The sequence below is a fragment of the Saimiri boliviensis genome, chromosome 15 (genome assembly GCF_048565385.1).
Source record: "Saimiri boliviensis isolate mSaiBol1 chromosome 15, mSaiBol1.pri, whole genome shotgun sequence".
NCBI lineage: Eukaryota > Metazoa > Chordata > Mammalia > Primates > Cebidae > Saimiri > Saimiri boliviensis.
In genome coordinates, this window is record NC_133463.1 from 27,466,918 (window position 1) to 27,483,335 (window position 16,418).

A 16,418-nucleotide genomic window follows, 5' to 3' on the forward strand; every position below is an offset into this window, starting at 1 on the left:
TTCTTCTTAAAGTATTCTGAGATGCCCAGATTTCAAAAAGTGACTTGCTTGTCACTCTTTAAATTTTAGCCCACTGCTTCTATAGTAATGTCAATTTAAGACCTCAGATCTCTATGAGCTTAATATAGCTATAATTTTATAGATCATAAAGCCTTGTTCTCATAGTTAAGATGCAAACAACTTTCTATTGTGACTTTTATATCTTAAGTCAAAGTGAAAGGCATTGACTTAAGCCTTTGATATTACTATCTGGTACATATAAAATCCTATAAGGATGCCTATGGTATCATAGAGAAAAAATCCTATGCAAAAACTAAAATTTATAACTGTAAGCTTATCAAATAAGCATCTAATTGTATATTTTCATCAGGTTAAACACAATCTTGAAGAAAAGTAACTCAACAAGAAAAAATTGTGCATTTTAAAGTAAAAATAGATGAGAAGAAAATTTAATAACAGTAAGGACATAGCTATCATTATAATTTTCTTCTCCCATCTTTTTTTTTTTTTTTTTTTGACAGAGTAGTGCTCTATTTCCAGGCTGGAGTGTAGTGGCGCAATCTTGGCTTACTGTAACCTCCGCCTCCTGGGTTCATGTAATTCTCCTGCCTCAGCCTCCCAAGTAGCTGAAACTACAGGTGTGCACTACCACACACAGCTAATTTTTGTATTTTTAGTAGAGACAGGGTTTCGCCATTTGGCCAAGATGGTCTTAATCTTCTGATCTCGTGATCTGCCCACCTCAGCCTCCCAAAGTGCTGGGATTATAGGCCTGAGCCACCACGCCCAGCCAATTTTCATATTTAACTTATAATTGGGGAGGGAAAACAATTAGGTAACTCTTTCATGTTAATTTAAATCTAACTCAGACTTTATCTCAGTACTGAGATATGAATGAATCTATATGTACATTAAGCATTTAAAATTTATTGTAAAAACAATGCTTAAACAAAAGTAGAATTAACTAAAATATTTTAATTCATGGAACATCTCAAAATGTGTATATTCTAATAACTATAAGGAAGATCATATGAATTTCATAAAATTATTTTATGATAAGTGAAATACACCAATTATTTTCAACTAAATTATGAAAATGAGATGGTATACATAATTGTTACATGTGAGAAAAGTCTTACCAACCAATATTAACAATGCTGAGAATTAAAAAGGATTATAGAAATTAGATCCATAATATTTCTAACTTTTATTTTACCTGTAGTGTGAGATGCTTCACTGCATTCCAAACTATTCCAATAAATTCCTTCATTCTTTCTTCAGGACTTCTACAGCCTTCAGATATATTCAACACAGCTTTAACAGGAACTGACAATGGGCGGGATTCTAAGTATAAGAATGGCTAATTATTTAATAGGAACATACCTTACAATTTCACAAAAATATGCCAAAAGTATTTTTAAGATTATTTATTTTCTTGCTTAAAATTGTAATTTTTATATGAGGTTAAACATTATCATTTTAGATCATTTTCTCTTATATAATTACTGATTTTTCTAAGTATTCAAAAATAAGTATGCCTAATTTGTTAGAAGTCAGGATAGCATTCACTCTTGTTCACTCTTGTCAGGATTAGCGACTGGGAGGTAGACTTATGAAGTTATAATAAAGGTCTATTTATTATTTACATACATGTATTCACTTTGTAAGAATTCATTAAGCAATAACAACTTGTCCAATTATCAGTATAAAGGTAATACATCAATAATTTTTTTTCTTGGGAAAAAAACAACAGAAATTCAACTACAAAGCACTTGATTCACCCAAAATTGATAGAAAGTGAGTCTTCCCATATGCAAATGTTCCTGATAACAAAAGGTTACCCATATAATCTCTCAACTTTAAAAAGTGATTCTGGCCAGGCACATTGGCTCACTCCTGTAATCCTAGCACTTTGGGAGGCCAAGTCAGGTAGATCATTTATGGTCAGAAGCTTGAGACAAACCTGGCCAACATGGTAAAACCCCGCTTCTACTAAAAATATAAAAATTGGCCAGGAGTGGTGGCAGGCAGCTACTTGGGCAAGAGAATCACTTGAACCAGGGAGGCAGAGGCTGCAATGAGCTGAGATTGCACCACTACAGCCTGGGCCACAGAATGAGACTCTGTCTTAGGGGGAAAAGAAGTCATTTTGATAATAACCAAAAGAGGTATGTGATTACATAAAAGGAAGATTTTTTTAATAAAATAAAATGTGATCTTCCACTTTCTATATTATTTAAAATTTTGTTCATCCAAAGTGCAGAAATTAGAGGACTTCAACCATGTTTTCATGATGAAAGTTTTCAGGAATTATTTTAAACAACTGAGTAATTTATAATAACGTATTAAAACTAAACAGATTGATTTAAAACTGAACAGATACATTTATATAATACATCTTATATTAATGCAAATACATAGTTTATATGTAGTATGTTAGGTACTTCTAAAGTAGCATAAAATAAATGTCAGATATAAATAAATTAAATTTGAAGATCCTATTTGCTCTCCAAAATTAGTACCATAGCACCACTAAGAGAATGACTAGTTGCCACATCCACTATACTTCCTCTCCCTGCAACTTGGTTACCATATGAGCATTGATACTACATTTTAAATACCTTAAGGGCATAAAGAATGGACTTTTTCTTTCTCATAGTTATAATGTCATATATGATGACATTGTGAATATCAGAAATTTTAAATAATGTTTATTAAAACAAACCAGTTCGGAAGAGATCCATGTAGATCTCATGGGGCAGAGCATTATAATAGGCAGATGAAACAAAAACAACAAAAGCCTGGTTAGAGGAATGCTTGGGATTTTCAAGCAAAGTATGGAAGCAAAGATGGCTTGAGCAAAGTGAGTAAGGGTGAGAAAAGTAGGAGATGAGGTTAGAGCTGTATATAGGGACCAGATCATATAGCACTCATGTAGGTTATAGTAAGGAGATGGTTTTTACTTGAGGGAACTGGAACAGAATAACAGATTCTGAATATAGTCATGGCACTGTTGAATATGCACTTTGAAAAAAATTCTCTGGATGCTATGTAAAAAATACACTACATGGATTAAGTGTTGAAAAAGAAAGACAGGTTGTAGGGGATGGTAGAAGCAAAAAGGTGGCAAGAAGTGCTGAAATGCTGTATCCATTTCACAGATATTGCCAAGACCACTTACTGACGGATTAGATGTATAGTAGGAGAGAAAGCAAAAATGACTCCAAGGTATTAGCACTGAGGGACTGGAAGAACAGAGTTATAGGAAAAGTATATTTGAGAGGAAAGGAAACTTAGTTTTAGACATCTTAAACTGAGATTTCCATTAGCCATCCAAATAAAGATATAAGGTGGCAAACAGATAAACAACTATATGAAAATAGAAAAGAATACGAATAGTTAATTTACAGAAAAAATATTTGGCTAGTAAACTTATGTTTTAAATGCTCAACTTTGCTAACAAAGAAATAAAAATTAAGATATCAGATATCCTTTTTATCAGATATCCAACAATCAGACATATTTTTCATCTGTTATACTGGCAAACATTTTAAAGAGTTAATTTTTGCAACTACAAAAGCTGTCATTGTTGGAGTCTCTTGTGAGACTATTTTATATATGGGGAAAATAGGTATGCTGTAAAGCAGGCATCCCCCAACTACGGCCTGTGGGCCACATGGCCATTTATCCGGCTCCCCGCCACACTTCAGGAAGGGGCACCTCTTTCATGGGTGGTCAGTGAGAGGAGCACAGTATGTGGAGGCCCTCCAACAGTCTGAGGGACAGTGAACTGGCCCCCTGTGTAAAAAGTCTGGGGATGCCTGCTGTAAAGAATGGAATTGCAACAGAGGGCAATTTATAACTGTTACAAATTTAAACATGCCAGCCATGGTGGGTGGCTCACACCTATAATCTCAGCACTTGGGGAGGCTGAAGCAGGTGGATCATTCAGAGTCAGGTGTTCAAGACCAGACTGGCTAACATGGTAAAACCCCCTCCCTACTAAAAATACCAAAAAAAAAAAAAAAAAAAAAAAAAAAAAGGCCGGGTGAGGTGACACCTGCCTGTAATCCAAGCTACTCGGATGGGTGAGGCAGGAGAATTGCTTAAAACCAGGAGGTCAAGGCTGCAGTGGGCCAAGATCGTACCACAGCATTCCAGCCTGGGCAACAGAGTGAGACTGTTTCAAAAGAAAAAAAAAATTCAAACATGCTTGTTCTATTAAAAAAATCCCATTTCTAAGAATATGCTATGGAAAATTAAAAGATGTGAAGGTTCCTGCACACAATTTATAAAAGATATTCAGCATCAGGGGAAATATCTGTAACAGCAAAAAAGAAAGAAAGGGAAGGAGAGAAGATGAGAGGAATGATGCTAAACAATTTATCTGTCCATCAAAAAAGAAATAGCCAATTTGGGAATATTTGCAATAAAGATTATAATTCAACCATTTAAAGATGAGGTACAGTTTTTTTGGTATCTCAAGAAGTGAAAAACTCAAATGTATGTTTGGTATAATCCAAATATGTTTCTGAAACAATGTATTGAGTTTGTATTTGTCTTCCCACACATAGAAAAAGTTATAGAAGAGTAAAAAAGCAAGCCTTTGACAGAGTACCTCTGAGGAGGGAAAAATGGAAATGATGATTGGTAAAGAAGTGGTAAGTATTTAACTTTTTACTATGTATTTTTCAGAATTAATTAAATTAATTAAATATGTTATAAAAATGAATTACCTGTTGTAATGTTTTAAAACATATATATTAATTTACTTTGTACTTATTAGAACTAGAAGTTTCTTTTGTACCTTAGTAATTATTAGAAGAAAATGTCTACCTAATATTGCTGTATAGCTCTAGCGATCTAAATAATTGGCTTAAAATACAGACCAAATTTTAAAATTACTTGAAACTATAAAGGTTTACACAAAAATCTCATGGTCAAAATTTCAAAACCTACTGATGCAAAATATTAGTACTATATGAGTACTATTATTACCATTTGAAAATAAATCTATGTAATACATGCTAGCATTTCCAAGCAGTATGGGCACTAATAAACTACTATCAAGAAATATTTCCAGTCATCACTAACCAAAACAGCTACATGTTTTTTGTAAATACTATATTCTCTAACGAAAAAATTCAGAGACCTTGAAATCTACATGTGGCTTAAGTGTTGTTCAAATTGCTATGACAAACATAATCAGTTGAAAATTCTCATGAAGTAACATAATCTAGTTATTCAAAGAGTAAAAGTACACTATTTGATATGTACTAGTTTTCAATTCATTATATTTCTAAAATATAATAGAAAGACAAGTTTCTAAAAAATAAAAAACAATATTTTTTGTATCTAAGTGTATTTTAAAGGCAAGACAGGTATACTTATAAAACTCTGTCAAGCTTGATGCCCATGTATCTTATTTAATCAAAACCTCTACAGTACCTAATACATGCCAGGTACTGCTACAAGTGCTTGATAAATATTAACCTGTTTGTCTAGGCATGGTGGCTTATAGCTGTAATCCCAGCACCTTGGGAGGCTAAAGCAGGCAGACTGATTGAGCCAAGGGGTTCAAGATCACCCTTGACAACATGGCAACATCCTGTCTCTACCAAAAAAAATTACAAAAATTAACTGGGTGTGGTGGTGGATGACTGTATATCCAGTCACTTGGGAGGCTGAGGCAGGAGGATCTCTTGAGCCTGGGAGGTGGAGGTGGCAGTAAGCTGAGTTCATGCCACTGCACTACAGACTGGGTGACAAAGTCTCAAAAAAATAATAATAATAACCTGTTTAACCCTTGTAACTACCTGACAGGAAATATACTATTTTCAGACTCTTATTATCACCATTTTCAGAGAGGAAAACTGATGACAAAGAGGTTAAGTAGCATCTCAAGTCACCCAGCTGGTAAGTGGCAAGACAAGAATGTTGATCTAAGCAGTCTGGTTCCAGGGTCCATCCTCTTAACTACTATGTTATGCTGCCTTTTCTATTATTCCATCTCCATATGATAACGTCTAGTTCTATCAAATATATAATAAATGTATAATATTTCTACTATGGATCTTGGACAATAAATAGTTCAGAAAACATAATATTTATTCATTCCCACTAGAGCTATATAAAGCCTAAATTTAACATGGTAATCTGATTTCAAACATATCTATTACACTTTCAGTTTTCAACCAATAAGTAAATAAATTTGAGACTCAAATTTCAGAGGTTCAAATAACATATCAACAAATATGTCTTGGGGATGAACCATTCAACTTGGTACAATATCATTCCTTCATTGGATATTCTAATGAAGAAATAATGGAAAAAGTACTACCCCTCTAGAGTCTGGCAAAATTCTGACTTAATTCCATGTAACATATCATTCTTCATGGTATAACTTTAAACATTTGAATGTGTGTCTCTCCAAAGGAGCAGCTGAACATAGTGATATGGTGCAGCAAGAAATAGTAGCTGCTAATGGTCAAACATTGATGACACATCCTGGTTATGTCATCTCCTACTCTTACTCTTCCAGTGATAAATAATCTTTATATACATATTTATTAACATATAACCAACTAGACAGAATTTGACAAAAAATCGTAAAGCCAGAAATTCCAAGCCACAGAATTAAATTACTGTTTTTGCATCTATATTTCAATCAATGATTTATATGAAAACATCTCTTCACCTTCTTCAAGTTGAACTGGAACCTGATAACAATTACTCAAAGTCACTATGTCAAAATCTCTGTTCTTACTTTGGGAAACTGAATAATGATGTCAATGGTTAAATGGTAATTCTAAATCTTCTGTAATATGTATAAACCAATGGCAAGAAATATTGTGAGAATCTTAAACTTCAGAATATAAGCCATTTGGTACAAAATACTTCATTATATCAAAAAGTCAATATACATTGACTTACTTCATCCTATCAAAAAGTCAAGATACATTGGTTCAGCTGTAATAATTCAGTTTTCATAGTGAGCGCTTCTTAGAATTAAGCCCTTTCTATCTAGGGTTTTTTGTATTTTTTTTTTTTTTTTTTTTTTTTTATTTGCAAACAGAGTTTTGCTCTTGTTGCCAAGGCTGGAGTGTGCAATGGTGCAATCTCGCCGCCTCCCAGGTTCAAGCGATTCTCCTGCCTTAACCTCCAAAGTAGCTGGAATTATAGGCATGCATGCCACACCCAGCTAATTTTTTTTGTATTTTTAGTAGAAATGGGGTTTCTCCATGTTGGTGAGGCTGATCTCAAATTCCTGATTGCAGGTGACCCACCCACCTTGGCCTCCCAAAGTGTTGGGATTACAGGAGTGAGCCACTGACCCTGGCCTCTCTGTTCTAGGTTTTTATCATCTGCTAAGTAAATGCCATAGAGAAAGGTGATTTCACTAAAGTAGGTTAGGCTTAGTACTTAGTCAATAAATAATTATTATTTCTAATAGAATATTTTAAAATTTTCCCTTTAAACATAAAACTTGTAACCATCAACTTATGTTTATGAACTTTATTCAGTACAGTGCTAATACCAACACAGTGTTCATTTTGCTGAAAGGAGAATTCATGTTTCTCTATTTATTTCATGTAGCAGTAGTACAATATCTTGCTCAGTAAATAAACAATCAATTGATATCTTTTATAATGGAGAACAAATCATATGTGTGCCTACTTAAAATCTTTTCCTATTAGTATATTATTGAGATTTTCCTAAGAGCATGTTATTGGACATTCTATATCACCTTTGTGTAAGGTACCTATTTATAATTTGTGGTTCCATTTTTATTTGAAATTTTAATAGTTATCAAGAAGAAAACTGTGCCAATTTTTCTATCTCCTTTATGTTCATGGGAAATCAAACTGATAGACAAGACAACATTATACTAGGCGGCAACTGCCTTAACCACAGTTCCATCACCTAAAAGATTAAAATATAAAAATTAAAAACCTCTAGAAAATAAGTCTTGCAAACTCAGATCATAGATCACCCTGCATAGGAAGCATTTTTTGAAGAGTCAAAAGCAGACAGAGAAGATGGCTATGAAAAATAACCCATAAGGAAAATTGTGTTTGTCTGCACACTGCTATAAAGAACTCACTGAGACTGGGTAATTTATAAAGAAAGGAGGCTTAATTGACTTGCAGTCCCACAGGCTTAACAGGAAGCAGGGGAGGGGAAGAGAGGGGAGGACAGGAGAAGAGAAGGGAAAGGAGGGGAAGGGAGGGGAAAGGAGGGGAAGGGAGGGGAAGGGAGGGGAAGGGAGGGGAAGGGAGGGGAAGGGAGGGGAAGGGAGGGGAAGGGAAGGGAAGGCAGATAGGAAGGCAGACAAAGATAAAGTGTTAAAGTGTTAACTGTTCATGGGCTTCAAGGTGTCTCTTGTTATTTGGTATAGTTTCAAAAATACTTTTATTAGATAAATAATATATGCTAATAGGAGAAAAATCAGAACATATAGCTCACCAAAAAATAAGAAAGAAGATGAAAGAAGGGAGGGAGGATGGAAAATTGAAATATCCCCTAATTTCAATATGTCAAAAAACATCATTCAAAAACTACTTGTGGAGTACCTATTACTTTCTTAAGGCTTAGGTTAAGAACTAGAAATTCTGTGGTGAGCAAAACAGACACAATCCCAGTCCTCATGAAGCTGATGCTTATTTGTAGATGCTTTGAGGTTTAAAATAAAAACAAAAAAATCAAAAAAGTCTTTGTGACAGAATTTTGGATATCAGTAGGATTAATATATTTAAATAAAAGTTTTCTGAAAGCATGGACTGGGAGTATTCAGAAAACCTATGTTTCTTTTTTTATTCTACCAATTTAAGATATGTGATCTTAAAATCATGTCAACTATTTAAATTTCAGTTTTTCATGCATAATTTGCAGGAGATAAACAATAAAGTCTACCCAGGTCTCACTGGAAAGTCATGGAACAAGGCAGGGATTCTGAATTCTGTCAAGCAAGAAAAAACAAGAAACAAAGTAAGAGGAAGGGAATAAAGAGGAGAAAAGAAGCGGCAAAACAATGAGAAAGTGAGTAAGAGTGAGCATGCTGATTAACAGTCTTGTTATAAATAGCAAAGTAAAGACATGAATCTCTCTAGAACTCAACCTTCAAGTTATATATAGATTATCATATTAATCCACTGAGAACAATAAAAGTCCTTTACCCTGGCCTCAATTCCAAAACAAATCACACAGACAACAACAAAAAATTGGAACTTCCAAAACTTCCTCAGCATGTGTATACACACAACCACCACCAACACCACCAGATATAACAGCACAGGTAGTAATGAGCTAAAGCACTTCCAGATACCATATCATGAGATCACAGAGAAACAGTAAGAATTTTCAGGTTGAGAGAGGCAGTCTTTCTGCTTGTAGCTGCAACAGGCTGGCACTGTTTTCAAATATTTTATACTCAAAACTAAGATTCATTAAGAAGAACAAATTATTCAAAGTGTGACTATAATGCAATAAATCTGATTTTTATGTAGAATTATGAAAATGGTGTGGGCCAGGATGGTGGTTCACACCTGTAATACCGGAACTTTAGGAGGCCAAAGCAGGAGGATCAAGAGGTCAAGAGAGCAAGACCATTCTGGTCAGTTGGTGAAACCCCGTCTCTAACAAAAACACAAAAATTAGCCAGGCTAATTTTTCACAGAACAGGAAAGAAACACCTGAAACTTCATATGGAACCAAAAAAAGAGCCTGCATAGCCAAGACAATCCTAAGCAGAAAAAAAAACAAAGCTTGACGCATCATGCTACCTGACTTCAAACTATACTATAAGACTACAGTAATCAAAACAGCATGGGACTGATACCAAAACAGATATATAGACCAATAAAACAGAACAGAGGCCTCAGAAATAAGGTCACACATCTACAACCATCTTATCTTTGACAAACCTGACAAAAACAAGCAATGGGGAAAGGATTCCCTATTTAATAAATGATATTGGGAAAGCTGGCAAGCCATATGCAAAAAACTGAAATTGGACCACTTCCACCTTATACAAAAATTAACACAAGATGGATTAAAGACTTAAATGTAAGACCTAAAACCATAAAAACCCTAGAAGAAAACGCAGGCAATACCATTCAGGACACAGACATGGGCAAAGACTTCATGACTAAAACGCCAAAAGCAATGGTACCAAAAGCCCAAATTGACAAATGGGATCTAATTAAACAAAAGAGATTCTGCAAAGCAAAAAAATAAAAAATAAAAAATAAACCCAAAACAAACAAACAAACAAACAAAAATCTATTGTGAAAGGGAACAGGCAACCTACAGAATGAAAGAAAATTTTTGCAATCTATCCATCTGACAAAGGACTAAAACCCAGAATCTACAATGAGCAATCAAATTTACAAGAAACAAACAACCCATCAAAAAGTGGGCAAAGGATATGAAAAGACAATTCTCCAAAGAAGACATTTATGTGGCCAAAAAACATATGAATAAAAGCTCACCATCACTGGTCATTAGAGAAATGAAAATCAAAACCACAATGCAGTATCATTTCACACCAGTTCGAATGGCAATCATTAAAACGTCAGGACACAACAGATGCTGGAGAAGATGTACAGAAATAGGAATGCTTTTACACTGTTGGTGGGAGTGCAAATTAATTCAACCATTGTAGACGACAGTGTGGCAATTCCTCAAGGATCTAGAAATAGATATATAATTTGATCTGGCAATCCCATTAGTGGGTAAATACCCAAAGGATTATAAATCATTCTACTATAAAGACACATTCACACATATGTTTACTGTGGCACTGTTTACAATAGGAAAAACTTGGAACCAACCCAAATGCCCATTAATGATAGACTGGATAAAGAAAATGTGACACATTTACACCATGGAATACTATGTAGCCATAAAAAAGGATGAGTTCATGTACTTTGCAGGGACATGCATGAAGGTGGAAACCATCATTCTCAGCAAACTAACACAGGAACAGTAAACCAAACACCACATGTTCTCACTTATAAGTGGAAGTTGAACAATGAGAACACATGGACACACAGAGGAGAACGTCACATACCAGGGCCTGTCAGAGGTGGGAGTATTAGGAGAAACACCTAATGTAGATGACAGGATGATGACAGGGTGCAGCAAACCACCATGGCATGTGTATACCTATGTAACAAATCTGCATGTTCTGCACATGTATCTAAGAACTTAAAGTAAAATAAATAAATAATTCTGGTAATGCAGAAAGAATAAATTAATTCAATCAAATATTGGCAGGAAAGTCTCCACAAAGGAGGTGACATGGAGTTCAGTTGAGAAAGAATTCCTAAATCCAAGAAAGAAGGAATAGCAGACAGAAAGAAGATGCACAAAGGCATAGATTCAAAGTGCATTTTAAGTAGTTTCATGTGAATGAAGTATAACATACAAAAAATGCAACTGGTATACTAGAGGTTAAGATCAGAAAGATAAGATAAAGCCTAGCTGTGAAGGATCTTAAATATTTTGCAAAGAAACATAAAATTCATTCTGAAGGACCATGAGATAGTGAAAACTGTTAAGCAATTAAGTGTAATAAAATTTGAGTTTTACAAGTGAAAGTTGTTTGTATTTTTAACAATTTTAAAATTTTTTCAATACCTTTAGGAATACAATTGGTTTTTGGTTACACAGATGAATGTTACAGTGATAAAGTCTGAAATTTTAGTGCACCTGTCACCTAAATATTCCTCCAGCCCACCTTTTTAGTCACTAATGTCTAATATACCACTCTGTATGCCTTTGCAAACCCACAGCTTAGGTCCTACTTATAAGTGAACACAATATTTGATTTTCTATTCCTGAGTTATGAAGTGAAAATTCTTATATTAAAGCAAAGGATATATAATTGGAAGAGGAAGAGAGTGAAAACATAGAGACCAATTTTTTTTTTTTTTTTTTTTTTTTTTTTTTTTGAGACGGAGTTTCGCTCTTGTTACCCAGGCTGGAGTGCAATGGCGCGATCTTGGCTCACCGTAACCTCCGCCTCCTGGGTTCAGGCAATTCTCCTGCCTCAGCCTCCTGAGTAGCTGGGATTACAGGCACGCACCACCATGCCCAGCTAACTTTTTGTATTTTTAGTAGAGACAGGGTTTCACCTTGTTGACCAGGATGGTCTCGATCTCTCGACCTCGTGATCCACCCGCCTCGGCCTCCCAAAGTGCTGGGATTACAGGCTTGAGCCACTGCGCCCGGCCTAGAGACCAATTTAGGAGCCGTTTTGCTAATACTCAAAACTCTTTTCATTTGATTCCTGATACAAGAATTGTAAGTTGAATCTATTATGACCCCAGTATGTAGACTGGATGTTACTTAAATAAATCCATTAAATATGTTTATTTGATCTGCATTTAATTATTTCTCCTATAAATGGAGAGCAGAAAAAGAAAGTTAAGATTCTTGATTATTTTGTAGGGGTCTTTGCAATCCAAAGAAAAACCACAGGCCTAAAAATTTCATTTTTTTTTTTTTTGGTGTTTTATTTGACATACATAATTGCAATCATTTAAAAAAAACCACTAAATATATAATTGTACATATTTACTGAATGTATAATTTAAATTTCTTCAAACTTGTTTCAGGTGGGGCATGGTGGCTCATGCCTATAATCCCAGAGGGATTAAAGACCACATCCCTCCAGCCCCAGTACTCACAGCCTTGCCACCTAATTCTGCATTAGAAACATCAGTACTAATTCCTTCATTCCCTTTATATTCTATTTACATTAGCCACCAAGAGAAGCCCAAAATTCTAAGAATACCCCTCATCACCGAGATTCTCATCACTAAACAGATCTTTGCAACCCCCATCTGACTTCATCTCTCACTTCACACACTGGAATCTCCTCTTTTCTGCCCTCTAGAGCTCATGGTATGTCATCAGCAAAATCTCTATCTTTCTAAAACTCTTTTCTGAATCTGAGGCCCTAAGGATCCTCAGAGTAGCTAAATGAAAGGTGGCGGATTCACTGCTTGGAGAAGAGCTATCATACTGTGGACACAGTAACGGACTTTCCTTGAAAACAAAATGAATTCTTCTATGCTGAGTCACTGAAATTTCCGTGGCAGTTTTTTAGAACCATTAACTGACCTATTAGAGGAATCTGAAAGAGTTAATCATTTCCACCTCCTCGAAACACTATCTTCACTTCTTTCTGAACACTATCATCTCTATGTTCCCATCCTACCTCAGTTGTAGCTCTTTCTCAGTTTTCTTGCTAGTTCTTCATTCTCCAGACCACTAAATGCTGGAATGTCCAAGGGTTCAGTACTTGGGCCATTTCTTTTCTCTACAAACACCTTCTTCTTAGATGATCTCACTCAATGTCATGGCTTTAAGTATTCTCTATGAGGATTCAATTTCCAGGGAATTGTCTGGATCTATCCTGCAAGCTCCGGACTATCTAACTGCCTACTGAATATCTCCATCTGGATATTCAATAAGAATTTCAAAGTTAACATAGTCAAAGCAAAACTCTTGAGTCTCTTTCTCAAAAGCCCCTATACTTTTCACTCAATAATCCTCCAAGTCTCGATAAACAGCAAATCCACCTTTCTGGCTGCTATATTAAAGTAAAAATAAATAAATAAATAAAGACATCTCTCTCTAACATCATATATCTTGAAAATTACTATAATCTGATTGGCTTTACCTCAAAATTGATCCTGAATTTGACCTTGCATCCTCTGGTAATACTACCTGGCAGAGTTACCATGATTGCAGGTATACAGTATGGCCAAGAGCCATATGGCACCTGGCTTATCTCCTTCTATACTTTTCTCCCTACAGTCTATTCTCAATACAGCATCAAGATCAGTATTGGTAAAATAACCCAAAAAGGTCATATCATGCCTCTACTCAAAACCCTTAAATGTCATCCCATCTTGCTCACTTTTTTTTTTTTTTTTTTTTTTTTTGAGATAGAGTCTTGCTCTATCGCCAGGCACGAGGCAAGAGTGCAGTGGCACAATCTCAGCTCACTGCAGCCTCTGCCTCCTGGGTTCAAGCATTCTCCTGCCTCAGCCTCCTGAGTAGCTGGGACTACAGGTGTGCGCCATCACGCCCAGCTAATTTTTGTATTTTAGTAGAGACGGAGTTTCACCATGTTGGCCAGGATGGTCTTGATCTCTTGACCTTGTGATACACCCACCTTGGCCTCCCAAAGTGCTGGGATTATAGGTGTGAGCTATTGCACCCGGCCCTTGCTCATTTTTATTAGTAAAGTTGTTAAAATGATTTTTAAGTCCCTATAGAATCTGGCTTCCTCTTGTCTTTTTTACTTCCCCTTCCATCCCTCTTCCCACTGCTCTCTCTGGGCCAGCCATATTGTCCTCATTGCTAATCCATGAAGAAAAGAATATTGGCAAGAATACAGGTTGAAGAACATAGCAGAGGGAATCTTATCCTCATCACCTTTCTCACGATCCCCCATTTCCTCACATCTTTAGAAGATCACAAAAAGATTTTTAAAATTTCAACAGTATAGCAGGAATAAAGTCAAACATATGCCAACTTGTGGATCTTATTATACTGTATTCTTAAATTCTGTTGATGTGGGTTGGAAAACACTTCAAAATGAGATAAAGGAAAATGTTGTCCTCTTCCAAGACTTATGAGCTATGGAAAAGTTGCTTAGTTCAATTCGATAAGCATAATTGAGTGCCTACTTGTGCTAGGTCACAGAGAAGCAAAGAGGTATGACTGGGGTCACATCTCTAAGGTGCTCACATTATAAAGAAAGAAATAGATGGATAACAAAAACTTTTACCATAATGTAGAAAGCATAATACTTGTAGAGCCACTGATGACCTCTCACTTTATTCTAAACCACATATGTATGAGTATGAAAAAGAAGCTATTAGCATTTATGATCCTAAGAATGATTTGAAAATCTTTCAAAAGACATAAACATAAATTTACATATACTTCTTTTAAAGGATAAGAAAAAAAGAACATTTTTCATTTCAAAAATAACCTAAATCTGTACTTTCTTCTTTGTTTTCTTGGCTATCAATCTGTTGAAAATCTTCATCACTGAAGAGGGTCTCCCTCCTTTAGGTCCATCCTACAGACAATTCTCAGCTGTAGAATACTACTCAAGAATGAATCTCAAGATAGAAAGCCAAAGTTCTCTATCCAACTTTCAAAGCCCTGGATAAGCTGGTCTTGACTCTCTGAATCTCTGTTCACCATTTTTCCCACTACTTAAAGACTCTACTCCAATCAGTGTCTTATCTCTGCTGTTCCCAACCAAATGAAAGCACCTTCTTGATTGTTAAAGGTCCTATCTAAGACCTGCCTTAAGGTCTTCTCAATGAAAACTTATCTAATTCCTTAAATCTATGATTCCTTCCACTCAGTTACTCAGTTCTCTAAAGTCTACTATGCTGTACATTACTTTTCTCTCTCCAGTTAAAACCTAAAGTTCATTTTAACAGAAGCCATGCTGTATACTACTTGGAATTTCCCAACCTACGTAACACAGAGTGGAGAACACTGACTAGAGGCAAAATTGTATCTTAATATCCTGCATTTTACTTGGACTATTCTTACAATAATTCAACATTTTAAAATATATATAAATTTCTGATGTAGCAGGAATACCCTGGAAGATTATGCACACCAAATGAAATTGTATCATGAGCTGCTAACTCTTCCTGAATATCTGATATCTATCTCTGAGAAAGCAGAACAGATATGAAAAGTTATAGGACATCAATTTAAATCAATTAAAGAACAGGAGTCTAAAAGATTAAGGAATGAGACTTTTACATCCCTAAATAAAAATAACAAGAAAGAAAAAGGTTATGGATTCATGAAACAACTATTTAATACATATTTGCTCAATACCAGAAATGGCTGTTAGACTCTGAGAAAACAAAAATGAACAAGTCACATATGGCCCTTGACATATATTCTAAAGAAGGGGAGAGAGAGAGAGAGAGACAGAGACAGAGACAGAGACAGAGAAGAAGAGGATACATGGTAAGTGTTCTAAGGACAGAAAGGGGTGTTAAAGAATCCTGGGTGAGTGGCACAGACCTATTTTAGGGACTAGGGAAGGTTTCTTTATTGAACATCTAAATTAAAACCTGTAGTATGAAAAGCATACAGCTATGAAAAAAAGCAATGGAAACAGAAAACAGCATATGCAAAAGATCCCAGGGCAAGAAAATGAATGAAGTATATAAGAAAATGAAACAGGACCCAAGTAAGGAAAAATGACAAAAGATGCCATAGGAGAACCTGATAGAGGTTAGAGAAGATCTGACTTTGTAGGGCATGGTAAGAAGTCTGGGTTATATCTTAAGTGCAATATGAAGCAACTAACGTGTTTTAAGCAGGGAGTAACATGATCTAATTTAGGTTTTTAATAAGAT

The 16,418-nt window shown here is 35.3% G+C and overlaps 1 protein-coding gene across 10 annotated transcripts in view; it reads right to left on the minus strand.

The window, feature by feature from the left end:
• The window catches only part of VPS13B (vacuolar protein sorting 13 homolog B), an 805,060-nt gene that overhangs the window by 426,435 nt on the left and 362,207 nt on the right, over nt 1-16,418 (minus strand). For all 10 annotated transcript variants that reach the window (XM_074386816.1, XM_074386811.1, XM_074386814.1 and 7 more), the window contains one exon: nt 1,217-1,344. In XM_074386816.1, coding sequence (XP_074242917.1) covers nt 1,217-1,344 — 128 coding nt within the window. The remainder of the gene's footprint in view (nt 1-1,216; nt 1,345-16,418) is intronic.